The sequence below is a fragment of the Protopterus annectens genome, chromosome 3.part0, assembly GCF_019279795.1.
Source record: "Protopterus annectens isolate FY-2018-M chromosome 3.part0, PAN1.0, whole genome shotgun sequence".
Lineage (NCBI taxonomy): Eukaryota > Metazoa > Chordata > Ceratodontiformes > Protopteridae > Protopterus > Protopterus annectens.
Window position 1 is genome coordinate 62,922,368 of NC_056731.1, and position 25,830 is coordinate 62,948,197.

A 25,830-nucleotide genomic window follows, 5' to 3' on the forward strand; every position below is an offset into this window, starting at 1 on the left:
CTTAAAAATCATTCTCTAATTGCATTTTTCAGTTTCTTACTCTATTTACAGTTCCAATTGTTTCACTGTGTTAATACTCAACTTCATATCTTGTATTCTGTTATAATTCTTGGGCTGTGGTTGAAATGGTTCTACTTTGAATCAGCCCATTACCCCAGTTATCAAAAATAAATAAAATAAATAATACATAATAAATATTAAATGAGAATAAATAATCACAATGCTTAATATTCTCAAGGTACAGGAATGATGCTGCACAAAAAAATTAATATGACAAGATCAGGCAAGGTAATTGTCAGGGTATTGTTAAAAATAAACCACTATGTACAAGAAATAATAAGCACTGGATACAATATTATTTTACAGATCCATGACCCCTCCTCCAAAAAAAGAGGTAATTATTAGCCCTACTCCATTCCAGCCATGATATAAAGACTTGTATCACCAAATAAAGAAACAAAGTGACTTTTATGCATGTATTTATTTGTCTGTTTGTACTTTGGTAACTGAGAACGTCTGAATGAGCCAATAGCCCATTTTCAGTGGAGGTAGGAAAAAAGCTTCACAACGCATTCAAAAACATTAAAACAATAGTAGCTGAGCAATTATGTACAAGGAAAGAAAATCTCAACAACATATTAAATATTTTATAATAGGTTGAAGAGTAATTATATATTGGGGAGAAATGTCCCACAACCAATGAAATATTTTAGAATGAATTGGACAGAATGTCTCGATAAATACATAAAAAAAATTTGCAATAGCTGATAAGTAATTATACACAATAGCAGAAAAGCCCTACAACAAGTAAAATTATTTGGGTGTACCTTACATACAAGGGAATAATAGCCCCCAAAACTGATTGAAATGCATTTACAGAATATTGCTAGGAGAGATTGTGATCAAGAATACAATGTGTATGCAAGTAGTAAGATACTTTGCAGAAGTGGATAGCCTATGTCAAATAAAGTACTACACACATATATATATATATATATATATATATATATATATATATATATATATATATATAAACAAAAATGTAGAACACAGCACCACAGCAAACCAAAAAAAGCAGATAATAGAGAGCAGTATAAAATCAAATAGACTTTTATTTGAACACAGGTAAGCGCTTTTGTGATAAAATTGCTTCTTTAGACCATACAAAAAAATCAGCAGCATCTCAAATATTTAAAATCCAATCAATTAAATATCTACCAATAAAAAACATTCAAGTACAATAGCCATAAAAATGTAAAGGCTTTTAAGACAAAAACCATAAAAGACTATTGCCATAAAACACACACATAGCAGTATACTTATTTAAGAAGCTTTCTTTCAGGACTGGCTTAACAGGTACTGATTCATTCAAACTGCACCTCTGTGTGCTGATAGTTTAAGAATCCATCTTCGTTTTTTCCCTTCTGTGACATTAGTTATATCACCCAACCTAAAACTTTCATAAATTACTTCTACTGCCATAAACTTAAACCAATGGTTAGTGCCTTTCTCTAGTATATGTTTAGCTAAGGCACTATAACTATGGCCCTTATTGGCACAATAATAATGGTCTCTAATTTGTTCCTTCAGTCGCCTATTAGTTTTTCCTATAGAAAATTTTGAACAAGTCACACACTGTACTAAATAAACTAAATTTTTAGTGTCAAAATTAGCTTTAACTTTAAAAACATAATGATTACCATTGTCTGGTTGTATAAATGTATTGGATACATCAATATATTTACAAAAAGTACATTTACCACAGACAGAGGTACCAAAACTAGTTGTTCTAATACTAGATTGCTGTAGTTTACTTGTATTAGAGAAACAAAGCTGTCTTTTCAACAATTTTTTATTTTTATAAACAAAATTTGGGACTGCACTAACAAACTCACATGGAATAGGGCCAGAAGATAAAATATGCCAGTTTTTTGTAATAGTATTTTTTATGTCTATGCTGTCAGTACTAAAAGTCATACAATAAGCTACGTTGCTATAACTATTATTATGGGCAGTCTTTCTTATGTTTTCTTTATGTGAAAAAAATGGGCGTCCACTACTTTGTCTGTCTAACTTGACCCTTTCACATGCTTTACTAACTTCAAAAGATTTATAACCACATTCTATAAATTCCATACTAGTGGAACACATAGTTGTTTCAAATTATTGTTCCTAGTCATGGAGCCTAGAAACTCTTAAAGGTTGACCTCTTACCACATTTTCAAAAATATGTGATGGCTGCATACTATTACGTTCAAGATAACTATGTGTATAGCATGGTTTTCTATATCTCTTAGTGTGCAGCTTTCCATCTATGCCCCTATACAGGGTAACATCACGTAAATCTATATAAGTGCAAGAATTTTTCATAGTAAACTTAAGGAAGGGTGTACTTAAATTAATACCACTTAGAAAATTATTTAAACTTTCAAGGTCTCCTTTCCAAAAAATATATAAGTCATCAACAAAACGAGATAAAATTTTACATGCACATTAAATTGTTCAACATTTAAGATGTTTACATTTCCCCAGTATGCCATGACCATATTGGCGTAGCTATTGGCACAGGACATGCCCATAGCTACACCAAAGGTCTGCAAGTAATATTGCTTCTTAAATAGAAAAACATTATATTCTAGTACCAGCTCTATAAGGTAGCAAATAAACTCTTTTTTCATCAGTGAGAGAGCCTTCTTCTTTAAGAAAAATTTTTACATAGGAAAGACCTATTTAGTTAGGTATAACTGTAAACAGAGACGTAACATATAAAGTTACCATAATCTCTGTACCAGTTTCAGCATAACTCTTAGGAAAAGAGAAAAAATCACTTAAGAAATGTTCTGTATCATGCAAAACAATAGCATACTTGTCTAAAATGGGTCTTAAATGTCTTTCTACGTATAAAGATGCCGGTTCGGTTAGCCATCCATCTCTAGCTACTATGGGTCTAAAAGCTGGAGTTACAAGATTTTTATGTATTTTCAGCAAACCATTCAATGTAGCTACAAAAGGATGTTCTACTATAAGATACTGGAACAGTTCTTTAGAAATAACTGTTTCTTCAAAGCAGTTAACAAGAGACTTAGTGAACCTTTCAATTAACTTTTGTACAGAATAAAGTTCTATGCTAGTATGTATTGTCGGTTTACATCCAATTGGTCATGCGGCCAAACGTCGATCCATAGGAATTCCGAACCAAATTGTCAAATCTCATTTGCGCGAGTGTGCAGAATGTCTTGTGCAACATCAAATTAGAATTTCCAGATCGCAAACCCACTGCAATAAGCGCTACCATGGGCCAGCATTCGGTATTCTTAGGTTCGACGTCTGAAGCTTTGACATTCCGCGGTCCTAGCATTCTGCAGTCGGCATTTTCACATTCGACCATCGGCCATATGTGCAAATGCATGTACACTGTATTGTCATCTCTAAGCATGGTGTTCATAGTAGTAACATAATACTCTTTATCTAACACAACAAAGGAATTGCCTTTATCGGCTGGTCATATTACAATGTCACTATATTTCTGTAAATTTTCAAGTGCTTGTCTCTCATTTTTATTTAAGTTATAAAACTTATTTCATTTATACTTACTACTGGTTTCAAAAAGATTATGAATCTGTTGTTCACATACATTTGAAAAAAATTAGTTTTGATACCTCTATCTGTGGTAAATGTACTTTTTGTAAATACAGTGATGTATCCAATACACTTATACAACCAGACAATGGTAATCATTATGTTTTTAAAGTTAAAGCTAATTTTGACACTAAAAACTTAGTTTATTTAGTACAGTGTGTGACTTGTTCAAAATTTTCTATAGGAAAAACTAATAGGCGACTGAAGGAACAAATTAGAGACCATTATTATTGTGCCAATAAGGGCCATAGTTATAGTGCCTTAGCTAAACATATACTAGAGAAAGGCACTAACCATTGGCTTAAGTTTATGGCAGTAGAAGTAATTTATGAAAGTTTTAGGTTTGGTGATATAACTAATGTCACAGAAGGGAAAAAACTAAGATGGATTCTTAAACTATCAGCACATAGAGGTGCAGATTTGAATGAATCAGTACCTCTTAAGCCAGTTCTGAAAGAAAGCTTCTTAAATAAGTATACTGCTGTGTGTGTTGTTATGGCAATAGCCTTTTATGTTTTTTGTCTTAACAGAAAGCTGTGCCTTTAAATTTTTATGGCTATTGTTTTTGAATGTTTTTATTGATAGATATTTAATTGATTGCATTTTAAATATTTGAGATGCTGTTGATTTTTTGTATGGTCTGAAGAAGCGATTTTATTGTGAAAGCACTCACCTGTGTTTGAATAAAAGTCCTATTTGGATTTTACACTGCTCTTTGCCATCTGCTTTTTATTGGTTTGCTGTGGTGCTGTGTTCTACATTTTTGTTCATACTACTTGGTTTGTGGTCAAGCAAAGCTTTACAGTCAGCAGGACTTGTTTTACCATATAACACACACACACACACACACACACACACACATATATATATATATATATATATATATATATATATATATATATATATATATATATAGTTATTCAAACTATTGGCTATATTGTCCTATAGAGTGTCCCTAAGTTTAGTGAGGTTTTTTTTTATTTTTTTTTTTTGATAACCTTTTACACGTGCAAGTCAAAATTCAGGTTATAATGAATAGTCATACCTAGTAGTTTGGTATGGGGATAACTTCTATAGGTGTGTTCTTAGAGGCTGTTATTGAGAAATTGCATTTGAGAAATGGCTTTTGAGGTGTGCAAAGGCTTTTGGGAGGGATAATAGCAGCTTTGTTTTTTTGGATTGAGTAGAAGCTTGGAATTACTGAGCCAGCTTTCAGCTGATAAAAATGACTCTTGGGTGATGTGTTGCAGAGTGACTGGGTTACTGGCAGTACATATAAAACTGGAGTTGTCAACATATTATATGAGGGATGCTTGACATTTAGTAGAGTGCAGATTGTTGTTAAACATGTTGAAAAACAGTGGCCCTAGTATGGAACCATGTAGAATGCTTGTTTTGATGGGCACTAAGGAATAGTATGAATTAATCAATTTAACAGACTGACGTCTATTGGAAAGGTAGCTGGACAGCCAGCTGGTGAAAGTGTTTGACAGGCCAAGTAAAAGGGAACTGTTTTGGAAGTAGGCTATGGGATACTGAATTGAAGGCCTTGGACAAATCTAGAAACATGGCAGAAATCAGTTGGACTTTGGGTAGGTTAAGTGTGTTGGTGAAGTTTAGGAGAGCTGCAATGCTATGCCCTGGTCTGAAACTATGTTAGGTGGGGATAAGGAGGCTATTTGTAAGTGAGCCATTAATTGATTATGAATGCATGTTTGAAAGATTTTTAAAAGAGGGGAGAGAATGGTTATGGGTCTAAAGTTGGATATATCATTGGAGTTACCTCCCTTGTAAAGTGGGATGATGTGAGATTTTTTTTCCCATATGGATGGGACATGTTACTCATGAACAGACCTGTTTATGAGAATGGACTTGAAAGGAAATTGAGTTGGCTGCTGTTTTTAAGAAACCAGCAGGAATTTCATCTGGAGCTAGTGTATTCAGTTTAATTTGTTTGAGGTATTTCTTGATTGTTGCGGTGGATACTTAGCTGAAAGGAGAAAGAGTGAGCATTAATGGAATTGGGAGGTGAGATGGATTGGGATGTGGTTAGGTTATTAGAGGATGTCAATTTTACTTGAATTTGGTCATGAAGTAGTTTAGTGATGCTAGAAATAAAGTAATCATTGAAAACATTAACTGTTCTTCTGGTCAGCAATTGGGGTTGGGGTTTGGTTGTGGTTTTGGTTGCCCATTTGAGCCAGGGTGTAGTATTTTAGATATGCTGGCCCAGAACTGTCTAGAATTTTTGTAGCCTCTGTTCTGCATATTGGAGAAATAAAGTTTCTTGTCAAGTCTGATCTGGCATTTGACTTTATTTTGTATGTATTTGTCTTTTTGAAGACTGTTTTCTGTTTTATTATTGAGCCATGCCTTTCAGACATTATCTCTATTCCTCATTAATTTCCTGGTGGTGGGAGTAAGCCAAGGAGCAGGGTTATTGTCAACTCTTTTAAGACTGGGTGGGGCTTATTGTTTAGTATTTCTACAAAAATCTTACTAAAATAGATAGCAGCAGCATCCAGTGGCAAGATCTTTAGATGTTCCAGTTGTGAGATTGTAGTGAGTTGTTAAACAGTTCTGGGTCAAACTTGTTCATGTTGTGAGATGATTTGTATGTATGTTCCCTGGAAGATGTATAATATGTTCTTGTGGCATATATGGGCAGATGGTCACTAAGCAAGCTTGCTAAGGTGCTGAGGGAGCTTATATTGTTAGGGTTTCTTGTTAATAACCAGTGCAGGGTGGTAGTTTTACCATTTTCAGGTTGATCTTGATAGGATCAGTGATAACTTGAGATAAATTGTATAGGTTTATACAAGAAATCATTATCTTAAAGGTGAGCCTCGACCAGTTGATGTTAACATTGCCTAGTATAACTGTCTCTGTGAGTACATTGCGGGATAACCAGGAAAGGATGTCTTCCAATTTGCTGAAATTATTTCCAGATGGGATATAAAGGGCTATACTATGCATACTGTTTTATGTGCATTTTGTTTTAGGATACTTAGAAGTAGTTCTGCATTGTAGAAGGAAGATATAGTAGATAGGAAGGATGAAAGGTTTATGCTACTGTGGTACATTAGTGTTACCCCTCCTGCTTTTTGTTTAATCTGTCACCTCTGAGAGTGTTAAAGCTGGGGGGAAGTATTTCTGTGTTTTTGATATTCAGTTTTCCTAGATTATGTTATTGATAATATGTCAAAGGAGGAATATCTATCTATGCATGTAGTTCTGGAATTTTGTTTACGATGCTTCTGCAGATTATGTGGAACAGATTGAGTGTTTTTATAGACTTTCAAAGACTATTTGAGACTTTTAAATTGTGTTAAACTCTTAAAAGTCCTTATGTCATTGGGAAGATGGTTCCATAGTCTATCCACTCTAACAGTAAAGAAGTTTCTCTTATGCACTCCATTGTATTTATCAGTCTTCATAAACTTATTATTATTTCTTGTGTTCTAGTTATGATCAGCTAAAGCAATTCCCATTGTAGCTCTCAACAAAAGGCTGTGTCAGTATTTATAAGTCCACATCATGTCCCAAATGTTGTATGTTACTGAACAGTAATATACCTTCTGGTGTGGATTAAAACATGGATTTACATTCTACTTAGCCTATATTATGAACTTTTTTGACATAATTACATATACCCTGTCATGTCTTACTGATTAGATATAATTTGTTTTTGTTGAAATCATTAACATCAAAGCATACTTTAGAAATGCAGAAAACTGCAGGTTTGCTTAAAGTTTTTATTCCTTGTAGACTGAAAAACTGGCTTCATCTGATCCTCTTTACCAATAACACTTTAATGCATCCACATAAAGCAGTCCTGTTTCTTCTTGCATTTACCATATAGTGCTGTTTCTACATAGCAGCTCTCTACAATTCTCTAAGGTTTCAGATAATGAGAAACTTTTATATTTTCATGTTTTACTTAGCATACATTCTACAATGTTAGATCCCAAATCAGACTTAAAAATTACAGATGTGAAAAGTCAGATTAAAGTTGAAAAGAATAAAAGTAATACAACAAAATGGATAAAGAATGGTAGATACAAATCAAAAATGTCCTACCTTGAAACTGCTTAAATCTTATGATTCCCATGCGTTCACCATTCCTGAACATAACTTGACCCTAAACAGTAACAAAACAAATGAGTTAATACACTGTTTCCCAGTTCCTGAAAGCATATAAAGATGTGCTATATCTTTGAACAATATTAAAACAATCCTGTTGATCACAAGATCTTCATTTCTGGTAAGGAAGGTAGTATACAGGTCATTTTTACAACAGAATGCATAAAAGTAGTAGTATCAGTGGAGGTATAAAGTTAGCCGGGTAACATTATAAAGTAATTTATCTGTAGTATTAACATTAAATTTAGAGTAAACGATTATGCTGTTTAGTCTGGCTTCTCACATGATACACTTATGATAACTTCAGGTGGAGCTGTGTGTGTGTGTGTGTGTGTGTGTGTGTGTGTGTGTGTGTGTGTGTGTGTGTGTGTGTGTGTGTGTGTGTTTATGCTTTCTGTAACCAAGGGGTACAGGGTTTAATTCCTTCCACCTCTACTTGCCAACTGTATGATTTTTGAGTAAGTCACTTAACCAGGCAGTGTTCCCAAGTCACTCCTAAAAAGAGACACGAGTCCAGTGCATTTAGTCAATTAATAAATGTATCAAATTCAATAAAATAAAATAAAACAACAAATAGGAAACACCATCATAGAATATACATTCAGCCAATAATTGTGTATACTTTTCTTACTATCCAAAGAAGTCCTATTTCAAACTTGTACAATTGTGCCAATCAAATAACTTTTTCTTTTTATAGTCAGTTCTCTCATGCTAGTAAACTAAGCACATATATTAACAGTGAAATTGAGGAAATTTGCCCATTAAAATAAATAAGTACATAAAACAGAAATTCTGTATTTGTCTAGATAACGGAATTTATAGGAAAACAATATAGACAACTAGCATACCTCTTAACCTGTTAGCACAAGAAATCTGGACAAAACTAAAAATAAAGGGATGGCAAAGGTCCAGATATAGGGACATCTTTTAAATATTGCTGTTATAAACTTAGAAAGTTGCTAGAATAATAGGTTTTGTGTTAGAGTACATTTTCTGAAGAATATGAAGTCTGAAACTGAAATGTCTGTCATTATTTAGTGATTTCAATACCCTGTTATTTGCCAGAAAATCACAAATTTTATGAGGAACAGGACAAATATATGAGACAAAAATCTGGACATTAAGGAAAAATCAGGACAGTTGAGAGGTATGATAGATAGTCATGAAAACTTTGTTATTTCATTTTGTTGATCCACCTGATTTTATCTGGCAACCCCAAATCTCATTCTGATTTCATCATAGTGCAATGACATACTTTCATTTTTGAAGCTGTAAACATTTCAGTTTGCTTGTTCATAGATTCATAGGAAAATACTAGGCAATGTGCCCTTGTGGGCCATTTTAAATGTAGCCAGTTTCACTTTTTATGCTTAGTAGAACCTGTCTCATTTAGTTATAGATTAGCCTTACCCATCCCAAGGTTGATCATTATATATTACTAACCCATCCCAAGGTTGATCATTATATATTACTAACCCATCCCAAGGTTGATCATTATATATTACTAACCCATCCCAAGGTTGATCATTATATATTACTACTAATGGGAATTAACTGGGTTCATATCATCGACAATTTGAAGGGACCCATGCATAGGATAAAGCATTTAGGAGATGCCTCTGTCCATTAGTATTACAGTGGGCAGTCCTGGGGTAATGTTTCTGTTTCCCATCCATAGATCAAAGTTGCACTTGAATATGGACAGGGATGAGCTTTGTTTTATGTGGATGGGGAGTCTATTCCAGAGCAGTGGTATCCTCTGTGAGATATGCCTGTCCCTCAAAATCATTCTGCCTATGTTGCAGAAGAGGTTTAAAAACCAGGACCAAGTATTTCTGGTGCCATCTGACTTGTTAATATGCAGTAAATCCATCAGTAATGGGTTGTAGGATGCCTGTGCCAGACAAAGGTCTCCTCTTAGTAGTCTGTACGATACCAATTATAGTGACAAGGCCTTGAGCTGGCCCATGTAGGTCATGTTGTTTTAGCCTTGTATTGTTTTAGTACGTTAGGTATGTGCATGTATGGAATCAATGGTCTGCCATTCCATAGGTTTATGAAACTCCCAAACTGTGTATCATTGTTTACAGCCTTACATGCTGTTTATGTGAATTGCTAGCTGACATCCAGTTTTTAGTATTTTCCTGTTTCCATTTACTCCTGTAGACCTCATATATTGGAAGTCTACCCAATACCTGGAACACTTCCTTCTTCAGTAAAATGGCAGGACCCCTGGCTGCCATCATACTGAAGGTGGCAATGAATCTCTAACTCCATGAAATCCTACCACACAATGTCCTGACATGCCTGCCAGGTATACTCAATGGTGTATACAAATCATCCAACTGGGCACTGGGCTTCATTATGTCAGGAGTCTGGCATGCATTACTTACCATTTGGCAGGGTCAGCTTTGCTGTGACACAATCCCACATTCACTGTGAAATGGGACAACTTGTTGTACCACCTGTTTGATGCAGTCCTTTGGCTGGATTTCTAGCTCCAGGACTGACAGCTATTTATTCTCAGGTGAACAGGATGAACACACTGCTTCTGCCACAGTGGGACCGCTGGACACTTAAATGCAGCAGCAATACTGCTTTTGTGACATTACAATCCATATCTCTAAGAATAGCTGGGATACATACAAAAAGACATAGTAACACTCATTTATTTATTTCACATTTATTAACCGAGTTGATCCAACTGAGCACAGGCCCATTTTCAGTGGAGACCCAAGGAGAAAAGCTCCAAGAAAAAATAATGACTATTTTACCTTATAGTAATAGGTTTCACAAAAAGTAACAAAGACAATTTCATAGTATGCATACATAGTAAGATTGCACAGTTGTGTACAAGTATGAAAAAAAGAAAATGAAGCAAAATACACAATAATAAAGATATAATCATGATACATTATACAGATTATATAGTTCAATAGCATTACCTAAATAGACCAGAACTAGAAAACATACTGCTCAAAAGAGGGAAAGACAGATGACAGAATAAGAATTAGGTGGGGTCCTGACAGAGGCAGAATCATGCTTTCTGGAGAAAGCTTTTTAGTTCCTTCTTGAAGCTGTTAGTTTGTGTAATGCTACACAAATTGGCAGGGAGGTTGCTCCAGAATTTTGTTATGGAGGATTTATATAAAAGATTGTCAATGTTCATTTTGAACCTATAAGTTTGATGATGGAATTTGTACTGAGTAAGGGACGGGAAGGGGTACAGTAGGTGACTAGATTGGAGAGAGAGAGACCATCAGTGGGTTTATTGAGAAGGAAGTGGGTTGTATGGAGTTGAGATAATTTGAGATGATGAGGAAATTCAATCCAGTGTAGCTTATTGAGAGCAAGGCAATGGTGGGTGGAATTAGGTAAGCTAGCTGCAAATGTTGTGATTTTGTTGTAAATTTGTTCCAGTTTGGAGAGAAGGCAGGATTGAAGGTTAGTAAGAACTGGGGCTCCATAGAAGAGGATAGGAAGTAGATAGGCTTGGGCCAGGGACAGTCTAGAACTGGAGGATAGAATTTTTTTATTGCGATATATGAGACCAAGTTTTTCACTAGTTTTCTTAATCGATTGCAGTATCTGTAAGTTAAATTTTAGCTGGCCATCAATTGTCATTCCTAGTAATGCTGTATGAGTTTCAACATTAATGATGGTTTTATTTAGGGAAGAGATGGAGAAGGAGAGCGTAAGGTGATCACTGGCCTTGGGGAAAAAGAGAAGGAGGTTTGTTTTTTTTAGAATTCAAAATAAGCTGATTTTCATTTAGCCAGCTCTCAAATGAAAGAAAAGATTGTTGTGTATGTGACTGAAGTGGTGAGATTGAGTTTGAGGATGTGCTCAGAGTAGAGTTATCTGCATATTGCATGAGGGTAGAGTGGGTAGTAGAAGAATGGAGGCCATTGGTAAAGCATTTAAAAAGAAGGGGTCCCAGGATAGAGCCCAGTGGTACCCCAGTGTGTATGGGTAGAAAAGTAGAACAGGAAGGCTGACATTTGATGGATTGTAGTCTGTCTATTAGATAGTTGGAGAACCAAGAGAGAGTTGCGGTGGAAAGATTTAAGTTAGCTAGTTTGTTTAGTAGTTTGGAGTACAATGCCATGTCAGATGCTTTTAAAAGGTCTAAGAACAGACATGAGATCAATTTGATATCTCTAGCTTCAGCAATAGTGTGAGCAAAGGATAGAAGGGCTGTAGAGGTACTGTGGTTTGGTCTAAATCCATGTTGGGTAGGAGTCATGAAGTTATTGTGGATAAGGAATTTCAGTATTTAGTTATGTATGCATTTTTCAAGAATACTACATATTTTATTCTGTTTGTAGTGAAAAGTTTGTATATACTTTGAAATATTTTGAGTATTAAAATGCTCTTTGTTATGGAAACAGAACAAAGAATACATTTGAAATCTTAATGTAAGTGAAAAAAAATGGTAAAATAATGGTTCACAAAATCACACACTATCTGAAATACAGTGCAGTAAAATATTTACTATGTTTCTTCTCTTTTGCACCATACCCTGTAAAACATTATCCTAACATGCAACATTATAGTTATTATTCCTCATGTATGTTAGATGCATTTAGCCATTTTTCTCATAGGAATGTTTATTATAGGTTCATAGGTTGTTACTAGGCTAATAACCACTAGGGACTTTACAAGCCTAGACATGCCACACCCAATACCATTTGGGTTCCAAGTATCAAAAGGTGGGGACACGTTATTAGGCAGCTAGTTAAGGATTTTTAGGGGGGGTTGTTAGTTAGGATAATACTTTTCTTATTGATGGCAGCTGTCCATAAGGGACATGGGGGCCAGACTGGAGCTAAATGTATTATTTCCTATCCAACTGTCAAGGTTTTGTTTGAACAGGGTCAGGGATGAACTCTGTTTTACATGGATGGGGAGCCTATTTCATAGGGCTGGGATCCCTTGGGACACTTATCTGTCCCTCCAGAATGTTTCAATATATAACATAATGTGTCACAAATATTTTGTAGTAATAAATATAAAACAAAAATAAATGATACACAATACTGACACCCATCACAATAAGCAACTAGAGTAAAAACATATAGAACACATTTGAGAAACTAGAATAAAATATCCTTAAACTCACTAATACAGACTGTAAAGCATTTAAATGAATTACAGAGAAAATCTCTGCTAGTGAAAATTTAACACACATATGGGAAAATTCTAAAATAATATTTTGCAGAAAAAAAATCACCAAAACAATTTTTTGTATATCTATGTGCCCATGGATACTTAATACTAAGTAGAAACTTTGTTTAGTACATTGGGCATCTCAGACTATGTTCTCTAGGTGCTTTTCACTTCATATAACTGTTTTAAGAGTTAACATCTTAGTTATAGACTGTGGAAACTATCATTCCATATACATACAGTAGACAGAGGTACAGATTTTGACTTTCACTATGTTAACTAATAAGGAATTAACTTTACACAAATTCAAAATGTTTTAATTATTTTTTTAATGTTTGTTAGTGAAGAGTTAGTGCTACCTACTGTTAACAGACATTCCGGAAAAAATGGAGTTTCAGAAGTATACAGATTATTTATATTAAATCCTGCTGTATTGTTGCTAAGTTTTATGTAACTGGCTAGAAGCTCAACAACCAAAGCAAGTAATAATGGGACAAGGGGCAACCTTGTTTTTTGCCCTGGCTTATTGTTATTGACTGAGAAATAAAGATCCAAGTTTAGCATATGAGAATGACATTTTGATAAAGATGATTAAAATGTTATGTAAAATTACTTAGAAATCTGTACATTGCTAATACTTTATTTGAATATGATCAGTTTGCTGATAAATAACATTTTATCTAGATCTATGATAATTATACATAGTTCTCATAATCAACTAATTTAATTATTATTTTGATGTTATCTTGTGTTTGTGTATTTAATATAAAGCCAGTTTGGACTTCCTCTATTAGTGTAGATAATTTTTAATTTATTGGCTTGGATTGACATAATGTTTAATCAAACAGTCAACAATTAAACAAGTCTATTTGAAAAGCACAGAGTTGGATCTTTATTCTGTTTTAATAAGGAATGACTTATTGTTTGTTTCCATGACGGAGGTATGTTAAATGTAATATTAATTTCTATGAATATTGCCTGTAGATAAAACATTGTGAGGAATTATTTTATATTGTTCAGAAATTATGGCATAATTACCAGAAGATTTAGTTTTCTTCAGCCTTATAATTTGTTCCTTTCTATAGTAGAAATAGTGGTTATGTTCCTTATTGTCTCCAAAAATATTTTTGAATGTTCTTATTTAAAAAGGCATACATTTTTTTCATTTTTTACTTTAATGTTTTCTGCATTCATTTTTGTGTGGTGTTTTAACAGTCAAGGATTTCTTTCAATTATGTCAACTTTCTATTACTGTAAAGGACAGACATATTGTTGAGGTGGCTGGTTGCTATCATTTTGGATTTAAGAGCTCAATTATGTAAGCCTTAAGGAGTTACAGAATAAGAATGTAGTTTTAACTTTTTTTTTAATTAATGGAAATCTCATGCTATAGGACCTTCTGAAACTTTTTTCCATTTCTGATAATAGGCCTTGTTTTCTTTGTTATATTTTTAACTTTATTTTGTCTATCTTTCCTTGTAATTCCAATAAGTATTTATCTTGTTACTTTCTCTTGTTATAATACCAAGTACAGACGTTGCTATATAAGTAAATTTTCATTAAATCCCAGAGAGTCACATCAGAAACTTTACCATAAATGTGCTTATAGTTGATGCACAGAAAGCTTTTGATAGCGTTGATATAGACTTTTTGTTTGAAATGTTACCATATTTTAATATATCTCATGAGTTTGTTGAAGTCTTAAAAATTCTATATAGTAATCCTTACACCACATTGTATATAAATAGAATTTTTTCTAAAAGAATACCAATCAAAAATGGAACACGTCAGGGTTGTCCTCTGTCGCCTTTATTATTTAATATATACATCGAACTGTTATTCCTATACATTAAAGAGAATATATACCACAATGCCCCACTAGTTTACGTAACAAAAATATCAATGGCAGCGTTCACAGACGACCTGAATATTTATTGTACAACTCCAGTTTCAGACACTAAAAAGTTACTAAAAGCGATAGAGAATTTTTCAGAAGTTTCCAACTATAAAATTAATCTAAAAAAACCTAGTATTTTCCCATTGAGAACTCCCAAACCCTTTTCACTGTTGCCTCTGGTGGGACAAATAATGTGTAAAGATAATATTAAATACTTGGGTATTGGCTTCACTACGGATGATAAGGATTTTTATGTTACCAATATTAAAACAGTTTGGGATCAAATAGTATCTGATTTGGGGAGATGGAAGAATTTACAACTACCAGTATTATCAAAGGTATCAGTTATCAAAATTAATATATTACCATGATTATTATACATTTTCAGATCTGCTCAGGTAGTAATTTCAAAAACATTTTTTAAACGAATTCACAAAGAATTAGCTAAATTTATTTGGGAGCCGAAGAAAACAAGGATTTCATATGAAAAATTAATAACTCCAAAACATAGAGGTGGATTGGAGTTACCAAATTTTGAAACTTACTATTTTATAGTAAATTCAAACAGGCTTCTAAGAATCGCTAATTATAATATAACTAGCACTAAATGGATTCCTACCTGGGTAGTTCTGAATTATAAATATATTTTACATTTGAATATTAATCCTAGAGCCATACCCTTTTTAGGTAAAGAAACTTTGAAACTATATGGGTTAATGGATCACATTAAACTATATGTAACATCCCTACAAACCTTATTTCAATCATTAGATCTTGCTCAATATATGATGGCTTATCAACCCTTTCATAGAAACCCTAACCTGAGACTAAATAATAAATTAATTGATCTTAAAGAATTCCCCTTAATAATCAAGTTAACTTTAATAGATATTTATACACTTCTTAAATGCTCAGCTAATCAGATAAGAAAAGAATTAAATTTAACTAAAAATTATCTCGTTATTGAAAGAGAAATTAGGGAACTTTCTATAAGTTACTTTAAAATGTTTAAACCCAGAGAAGAGAATATAATTAAATGCTCAAATTTGTGGCAAGCTCTCCAACAAGATATTAAATTTATAACAGCAGCTAATAATTTAATAAAGGAGTTTAAATTCCATGATAAAGTTCTTGTTTCAAAATATTGGAAAGAGAAAATGCTAGAGATAGAAGACAGTCATATGATAAAAGCAATCGACTTGACTATAAAATCTATTTCTCTTCAAAAACTGATGTATACCCAGTTGATGATATGGAATAATGCGTATTATACACACCTTAGCCTGCATAAATTTAATTCCAAAAATTTACCAGTTTGTCCATACTGCAAGGATCAATCTGCTGATCTTCTTCATATGTCCTGGAGTTGCAAATGCATATACAAACTTTGGAACTCACTTAAGATACAACTTCAGAAGATGGGTTACCAAAGTTCAACATTGTCATGGGAATTCATGATTTTACATATTCCCCCCAAATAACTTTCTAAATCTCAATGTATTGTATTAATCAATATTTTCTTATTAATGAAGCTATACATAGCTACTAATTGGTTAGACCCATCCAAAACATCATGGAATAATTTTAGAGTATTAGCAATAAGGCATATAGTAGCTCACAAACTACTTTTGAACCAACATAATAAAAATATTAACAATCCAAAAATATGGGAACAAGTATTTAATATTGTATTAGCGTATCATCTTATATTTGAATTTAACAAGAATTTCTACCCTTTTAAGAGACTCTGTAACAGCAACTTTTCATTACTCTAATTGATCTTAACCACTTTTATACTCTTTGTGTATAATTCAATGTGTTACTTGGAAGCATTTATGTAAATATTGTATATATGTTATGGAGTTAGTGTTAGTTACATTTGTTGGTAGTTTTTTTTCTTAATTTTCTGTATTGTTTTACTTTTGTATGGAATATAAGAAAACAATAAAAATTATTATTGAAAAAAAAAAGAAACTTCACCATAAATATTAAAGTTTAAGAACTGCTGTATTTCTTTCAGAAACTACTTCTTAAAGTCTTTTAACTTTATTATATAAGCTAGCAGTCCATTAAATAAAGCCACTTTTCTTGGATTTATCATTAACGCATACGTAATTGTATTGTGATCTGATAAAGTACATGCTATCAGCTTTACATTTCCTATTTTAGAAACCAAATCATTTGAAATATATACTTTATTAATTCTTGACTGCATACCAAATCTATAAAAGTAATGTGTAAACCAAAGAAATTGATTCAAGAAAGTTATTGACATCTGTAATATTAAGTGAGTCCATAAAGTTTATTAAAGGCTTAGCTGATTCCGACATTCTAGATTTGTTAATTGTACTAGTATAATTTCTTTAAGTGTACAGTTAAAGCCTCCTGCTATTATTACAAACATTTTTGGATACTTCTCAAAAAAATGTAACTCCACTTCCCAGAATCTAGTACAGATTTGTTAACACTAACATTCTGTTTTGATATTCAGTAATGACCATGCATACCTTTTTCATCACAGCATGAGTCACTAGGCCCAGGCATTATGGAAAACATTCTTCATAGTATTGCTGTACCTCTTCTCCTTTCTTTAAAACTTGACTTTGCCAGTACTGTATATTCCTTTGTATTTATTCTATTAATATGACCTTGCAATAAATGAGTTTCTTGTAAAAAATAAAAATAAAAAAAACACTTGTATTTTAAACCTTTTTAAATATTTAAAAAAATGCCTCTTTTATTTCCACTGTTGAGGTCATTTGCTTTTAAAGAAGCACATTTTGAAGAAGACATCTTATGTCAGCCACACACATATTGCTATTACTAATTACTGTTCTATGATTCCCCACAGTAAGATAGACCCTTAGAATAATAGTTGTATGCAAAAAGGAAAACTATTGACTGAATGCTCATTTTGACAAAGACACAAAATGCAAAGAGTCAATATTAAAGTTAACCAAACTACAAGTAAACCAGTCTCTTTCCATGGAACTTAAAGTTCTTATTTTGAAAAGAAATCCCAGTCAAACTATTCTTCTAATTCTCTTTTGCTTTCTGATGCTAGTTGTCTTTAATTAAAATATATAGACTGCTATAAATATCATGAAAGAAATGCTTTATATAGACTACATACAATGGCAAAAAGAAGAAAGCATTTTGATGTTTATTATCATGTAATAGCTTATATTCATTTAAACATGTTTACTCTTTAGTGTTATGCGTATTTATCAGGTATGCAGCCAAGGGAACCATTGAGGAGACTATCCCAGTTTCCCAAAACCCCCAGAATAATGTCTAGCCAATGAACCCACTCAGAGTCACACAGCAGGCAGATGAGGGCCATGACCACAAAAAAACAAAAAAACAGCCCATCAACAGTTCACAGTTTCTATCCATTGTACTAATCATTAGACCTCAAACTCTTCTCTTCACTCATCAAAAACTTCCTCACAACTGTTCAGGTTCTACAGGCAAAGTCATATGCCACCTAATCTGATATCTGAAGCCACCACCAAGCACTATTTATGTGAAGCTGAAGGAACCTATATAACAATCCTTTGATAACCCTATCTGAATGCCCAAAGAACATATATTCCCTCTTCACTTAATATGTACCAGAAATATTTTACAAAAAAAAATGTTTTCAAGTTTATCTTCCCATCATCATATAATATTTTGCATCCATTCAAACATGTGTTTAATCTCTAAGTTCATAGGTAGTCACTAGGCATGCAGTCAAGTAAACCACTGAGAAAACTATCCCAACCTCTCAAAACCCGAGAGCACAGTTCAATCAAATAACCTGTCAGAGTCACAGGGTAGGCAGATGATGGCTGTATGAATCAAACACCAAACCACAAGAAAGAGCCTGTCATCAACTCATAGTTTCAATCCAGTGTACTAATCACCAGACATAAAACTCTCCCTAACATTATTGTCTTTTTTAAAACTGTTGAAGTTCCATGAGCAAAGACACATGTCATTTGCTCCAACAGCCAGAGCCATCATCACCTACTATCATTTACATGATGCCAAAGACACAAAATATATAGACTGCTATAAATATCATGAATAATAACACTATCTGAATGCTCAAAGCATATACATTCCCACCTTAACCAATACATACCAACAGTGTTATAGAGAGTGAAATCTATTTTAACTTCATCTCCTCACATAGCAGTTTGTATCCATTTAAACATATGCTCAGTTTCAGGTTCATAGGTAGATTCCGAACAAGACATCAGAGACAAGCTCAGCCTCCCAAAAAATCCAGGGCATTTTCTGATTAAGTAACATACTCAGAGTCACACAGCAGGCAGATGAAGATTGTGGGGAATCAAACCCTGGACTGCAAGATATATCTTGTTAAACAGTTTATAAATTAAATCAACTGCATTAATGGCCAGGTTTCAAACTTTCAACACTCAGATTATTAATTTTCTTAAAACTGTTCAAGTTCTGTATGTAAAGTCATATGTTATTTGCTCTGACAATGAAAGTTCTTGCCCATTCATATTTATGTAAAGCTGAAGGTACATATATAGCTATGTCAAACTTTAATAACCCTATCAGAGTGCTTAAAGCATACGCAGTATGGCTTTAACAAACATGTACCAACAATATTGTAGAGAAAAATCATTTACTTCAATAGACTTATGAAAACCAAAGCTTAAATAAGTAATCTGGACTGAAAACGCTAAGGTTCCAGCCTTTGGAAACAGCAGAAATGTGACAGTACCCAAGTGTCAGCTAATGTTCACATTTCACACAAGTACGTATGTGTGTGTGCGTGTGTGAAGATCTTATCTCATCTTAACAAGTACATGTGTGTGAAGATCTTATCTCATCTCCACAATTACGTGTGTGTGTGTGTGTGTGTGTGTGTGTGTGTGTGTGTGTGTGTGTGTGTGTGTGAAGATCTTATCTCATCTTGACAAGTACATGTATGTGAAGATCTTATCTCATCTCCACAAGTACATGTGTGTGAAGATCTTATCTCATCTCCACAAGTACTTGTGTGTGTGTGTGTGTGTGTGTGTGTGTGTGTGTGTGTGTGTGTGTGTGTGTGTGTGTGTATGTGTGTTTGTGTGAAGATCTTATCTCATCTCAAGTATGTGTGTGTGAAGATCTTATCTCATCTCCACAAGTATGTGTGTGTGCGTGTGTGTGTGATCTTATCTCATCTCCACAAGGAGGTGTGTGTGTGTGTGTGTGTGTGTGTGTGTGTGTGTGTGTTTGTGTGTGTGTGTGTGTTTGTGAAAATCTTATCTCATCTCCACAAATACGTGTGTGTGTGTGCGTGTGTGAAGATCTTATCTCATCTCCACAAGGACATGTGTGTCTGTGTGTGCATGAAGATCTTATCTCATCTCCACAAGTACGTGTGTGTGTGTGAAGATCTTATCTCATCTCCACAAGTACATGTGTGTGAAGATCTTATCTCATCTCCACTAGTATGTGTGCGTGCGTGTGTGTGTGAAGATCTTAGCTCATCTCCACAAGGACATGTGTGTCTGTGTGTGTGTGTGTGTGTGTGTGTGTGTGTGTGTGTGTGTGTGTGTGTGTGTGTGTGTGTGTGTGTGTGTGTAGATCTTATCTCATCTTCACAAGTACGTGTGTGTGTGAAGATCTTACCTCGTCTCCACAATTATGTGTGTGTGTGTGTGTGTGTGTGTGTGTGTGTGTGTGTGTGTGTGTGTGTGTGTGTGTGTGTGTGTGTGTGTGTGTGTGTGAAATGCCCTAGTTGCTATATGGCGGTGAGTAGAGAATACCACAGGCTTGAACCCTGTACCTTGGGCCCAAGTGGCAAGAGCATGAATTCCCTATCCACCACCATTTGAAATAAATTTGCAGATTTTTGCCTCATATTTGTTCTGTTCTGCTCATCATAAAATCTGTGGTTTCTGTATTTTTGTGTCTCTACATAGTCAGTAGTGCAATGGTAGCATTGTTGCCTGACAGCATGCATGTCCTCCCTGTGTTTGTGTGGGTTTCCTCTGGATGCTCTGGTGCCCTCCCATCTTACAAAGACATGTGTCTGGAGTGTTTCTCCCTGGGCCTCAGCTGAAAATTGGCTTTTGTTCCAAGTCAGACTTTCCTGGTTAATAAATGTTAAATAAATAAAAATAGCAAGCATTTAAATTCCAGGCTTCATATTCTTCAGAAAGTACATGGTAACACAAAACCTTTTATTCTAGCAATTTTTTAAGTTTATAAGATGGATATTTGAAATGTGTCCCTATTTTTGGGACTATATTCCCCATTTATTGGCTTTGTCCAGGTTTTTTGTGCTAAGGTTGAGAGCTATGGTAAGATGTGAATTCCCTGAATATGTTTGGGGGCTGTATTCCCCTATTACTGGCTTTGTCCAGGTGTTTTTTGCTAAGAGGTTGAGAGCTATGGTGAGAACTGAATTCACTAAATGGTAGCGATTTAAGTTTCAGTCTTCCTCTCTTTCACAAAACAGCTGATTTGGCATAGTGGTATGTTGCTCTGACTGTTTTGCACAGGGTCCTGGGTTCAAGGCTTGACAGTGAAATGTATGGTGGTAACACATCATTTTATTCTAGCAACTTTCCAACACTATACAAACGATGTTTAAAATGTGTCCCTGCTTTCTGGGCTTTTGTCCCCCCCCCCACAATAAATTTTGGCTTTTTTTTACTTCAGAGATTGTGCATATTTACTGATACTGGTGGGCTATAGAAATCTGAGTAGACTTTTATGATGGAAATGTTCTGAATTGGACAGTTTTGTCATTATTGGTGCATGCATTTTGTTTCATTGTTTACGGGGAAAATGTTCAAAACAATAAATTTAAAACGTCCTTTAAAAGTGTACTGTATTGTACAAGGAATATAATTTAATATAATCAGGAAGGTGTAGCAAAGAGAATTTGTATGTTTCATGTGCAAGGGGCCTGTGATTTGAAAACAGCCCAAAGTTAATTTTTATCTGCCACTGGCAAAATGTATTTTCTTTGAATGTGGGTCTCAGTGCTGTTTCAATGAATATGAGTTTCAAGGGCAGAGAAGTTTTAATGCTAAGTCTGTTTTCATTGTGAGACTGCTTTGCTTTGTTTAGCAGATATATATTAGTGTTTGTGCTGTAAAATGCAAAATAAAACTTTCAAATGAAGTCCAAATCATCGCAGAAGTAAAGAAGTATGCACATTAGTGTTTATGGTAAATTGGGTGAAATAGCCAAGTAATGATTCATCGGAATGGCTGCAGGGGTGAGGCTCCAGTCGACCATGATTTTATGAGGGGGGAAGGGCAGAAAATGCAAAGACAGTCCCGGCTGAACTATACCTCTTAACTGTCCAGATTTTTGCAGAATGAATAGATTTTTGCTTCTTATTTTTGGTTTGTTCCTCATATAATTTGTGGTTTTCTGGCAAATCATTTAGGAATTAAGTCACTAAATAATGACTGGCACTGAGTTTCAGACTTCATAACCTTCAGAAAAAATGCATGCTAAAGCAAGACCTGTTATTCTATCAAATGTCTCAGTTTATGCAAGAGCAATTTTTAGTACATTTTATATGTTCCCCCAATATATTTGGCCTTGTCCAGATTTCCTGCATTAACAGGTTGGAAGATACGTGCAAATAAATTGCTTTATAGAGTTAGGCATATTCAAACCTCTCAACTGTCCCTGATTTTTGACTCAAAATGTTGCTCTTCCCCTAATAATCCCTCCACAAAATGGCAATTTTGGAAGAAAATGTGGAGAGTTTACAATTAATAAATAACTGTAATAATCAGAGTTATAGATTACTTTTATTTTAGAAATGCATGTAAATTCTTTTATTTTGTCAGCTGCTCAAGTTAGCAGTACTAATATTAAAAAAGTGCCATTTCTTTGACAGGTTCCCAGCTGTATTGTGTGGCTATTTTATATTTTTGCATCACATTTTTGGTCCATTTTTCATAAAATTGTGGGTTTTTTGGCAAATTAGTGGCAAATCATTAAATACTGAAGTTAGAAAATAATGACAGACATTTGAGTTTCATATTTCATACCCTTCAGAAAATTCATAATAATGCAATACCAACTATTCTATTATCTTTCTAAGTTTATAAGAGAAATATTTAAAAAGTGTCCTTATTTTTGGTCCTTTATCCCACTTCTATGTATGGCTTTGTCCAGATTTCTTGCTCCGAGGTTGGGAGGTATGAAAAATGTGTCAGGGCTATCACAGTCGGCCAGAGACATTTCAAATTGTGACAAACTTGTTGCACCCCACTCCCCCATGTAATGACTCTGGATGTGTCCAAGCAAGGCAAGGAGCAGTTATGCAACGCAAATGTGCAGAGTATCCCCCCATCCAAGGTAGGCACAAGTACTACAGTGGCTTTTCAACTGTCCTTGATTTTGCAGAATGTTCTGGTTTCTGTCATATTTTTATACTGTTGATTTATGCTTATTATTATTCAGAAAGTGTCTGTTGCTCTGTGTTTAAGTAGCAATGCTTTAATGACCATCAGGTAAGCTTGTCTGAGATTGTAAGATGCAAGTAGGCTTTAATAAGCATACTTTTAAAGAACTGTCAACATTGAAAGCCTTTCTGTTGTTGCCATGCAGAGAATACTTACATAACTAGATAACGTATAAGCCTTGGGTATTGAAATGCATATGACAGTATCTGTAATTAAGGACAGGATTACATTATTTTAAGAAGCTCATTACATTTGTTGGAGACTTGCAGTCATATTTACAGGCTTTACCTGTAAACTAAACAGAATGCCAATATATCGTCCATAACCTGTGCAGTAATCCTTTAAGCAATGTATCTTGAGCTTGTTTCTTGTTTGCTTTTCATTTTTTACTTCGATCATGTTTTCCCCATGAAACAAGTAGATAGTTGTTGTCAGGCAGCAGGGTTTTTTTTGGATAAGAAACATTTTTACAATTGCGGGTATCACAGAGATTGCTACTTTCAGCATGTTACTTGGTACTTTAATAAAGCTGAATATAAATGATAATTAGAACTGCAGTGCAAGGTGGTTGGAGTTGGGTGCTTATAATTGATTTTGACTGGCATTCCAGTAATGTATTTAAAAAGTAATTTATTGTTTCATACCTCACAACCTTTTTGTTTCCATCTAGATATTAAGTAAGCTGTCATGCAGCCAATGCATTGAAATATTTTTTTTTTCTTTTACACTTCATTTTGCCTTGATTGGACTCTCATAATGATGGTTTGGCACCCAATGCAGCGTATTTAATTAAAGTTACAGTTTTTGTTGTTTTGAGCATAGCTCCTCCCCTTTCTAGTTGACAGCACCCCTTCCCATTGACTCCACCCATTTATCTGTCTCCTGCAGCCCCCCTTTGATTTGAAGTCACCAGCCGCCACTACTATTAATCTATATATCGGTCTTTCTTTACATTCTTTATCATAAAGCATAAAGGACAAAGCTTGCAAAGCTGTGTTATATTTAAGCTGACCAATTAAAGAGATTTATTCTTAAGATCTGTATTTTAAATCCTGACAGAAAATGGATAATAATGTACAACTGAAGTCCAGAAAAATATATGATTAACCTCTCAGAGCAAAACATCTGGACAAAGCCTAAAATGATGGGGGGACAAATAGGGACAGATTTTAAATATTGCTCTTAGAAACTTAGAAAGTTGATAGAATAATAGGTTTTGTATTAGCATGAATTTTCTGAAGGATGTGGAGTCTTAAACTCAAATGTTTGTCATTATTTAATGACTTCAGTTCTCAGCTATTTGCCAGAAAGGTACAGATTTTAGGAGGAACACACCAAAAATATGAGGCAAAAATCTGGACATTCTGTGAAAATCTGTACAGTTGAGAAGCATGCTACCATGTCTCATTAAGGGCTGTGGTAAAATGGACCTGTTAATGTGATGCAGTATTTTACACTTCATAGGCAAGATAGTGACAATAAGGAAAGAACTCTTTATTGGCTGATTTGCTTGTCTGTGTACTGAAGTCAACTACAGCTAAGTGTAGCTCAGCACTTCCTGCAGAAGTTAACTATGGCAGCCATTTTGTGTAAGCACAGCCACCTGTCTCCTGTCAGTCATTCTTCCACATACATAGATACACATTCAAATACACATTCAACAGTCCCCTCCTCTGCCCCTGCACTGACCAAATGTCCCCAGTATCTCTTTTTCCATCTCTAGGCTATTACAGCAAGTCACAATCCTACATCATATCCCAGGTTCTTTGGTGTCTAGTTGCTCCCCTCATCACCAAGTCCCTGTACTGGTTTAAGTACCATTATGGCACATGAGTTTAGAGTAATCCATGATGTCTAGTGTCAGCCCTACCCCATTCCTTGTACTGTTAATAGTGCCATTATGGCACAACAGTAGTCTCCCTGATGTCTAGTGTTCCCCCAATCCCAGATCCCCATACTGTTAGATGTGCCATTACAGCATAAGAAGAGTCTTTCTGGTATCTAGTGCCCCCACACCTCCTGATCCCTGTACTGATTTAAGTGTCATTAGGACACAGATATTATGTAGTGATCCTTGAGAGCTATTGGTGCCCACCATCCCTGTAGTGCAGTTATCCCTGGTGGCTAATCATCTTTCCACCCAATGCTATAGAGTGTGCTCATTAGTCTATGGGTGTGTGGAGGTATGACAGCCACCATACTTCACATTAAACACACACACACACACACACACACACACACACACACACGCACACACGCACACACGCACACACGCACACACCTTTCCCACCCAGTCAAGCTCAAAATCATACCCATTTATCCATTCACACACATGCAGACAGCTACCTAAACTCTTCGCTAACTTCCTTACTACTACCTCCCAGGCAGACACACATTCACACTCCCCTTGCATACACTCATGAACACATCTCCTAAACCTACAGTAACACTAAGCTCCCCAGCACTTACTTCTACCACAATGTATGAAGGCCATGTTCACTATCACAATGTGGCAGGAGTGACTGTGCCGAGATAAAT

The 25,830-nt window shown here is 34.6% G+C and overlaps 1 protein-coding gene across 2 annotated transcripts in view; it reads right to left on the bottom strand.

Annotated features, from left to right (window-relative positions):
• Positions 1-25,830, bottom strand: part of GABBR2 (gamma-aminobutyric acid type B receptor subunit 2) — a 3,943,409-nt gene that overhangs the window by 1,584,748 nt on the left and 2,332,831 nt on the right. For both annotated transcript variants that reach the window (XM_044064587.1, XM_044064586.1), the window contains exon 8: positions 7,720-7,780. In XM_044064587.1, coding sequence (XP_043920522.1) covers positions 7,720-7,780 — 61 coding nt within the window. The remainder of the gene's footprint in view (positions 1-7,719; positions 7,781-25,830) is intronic.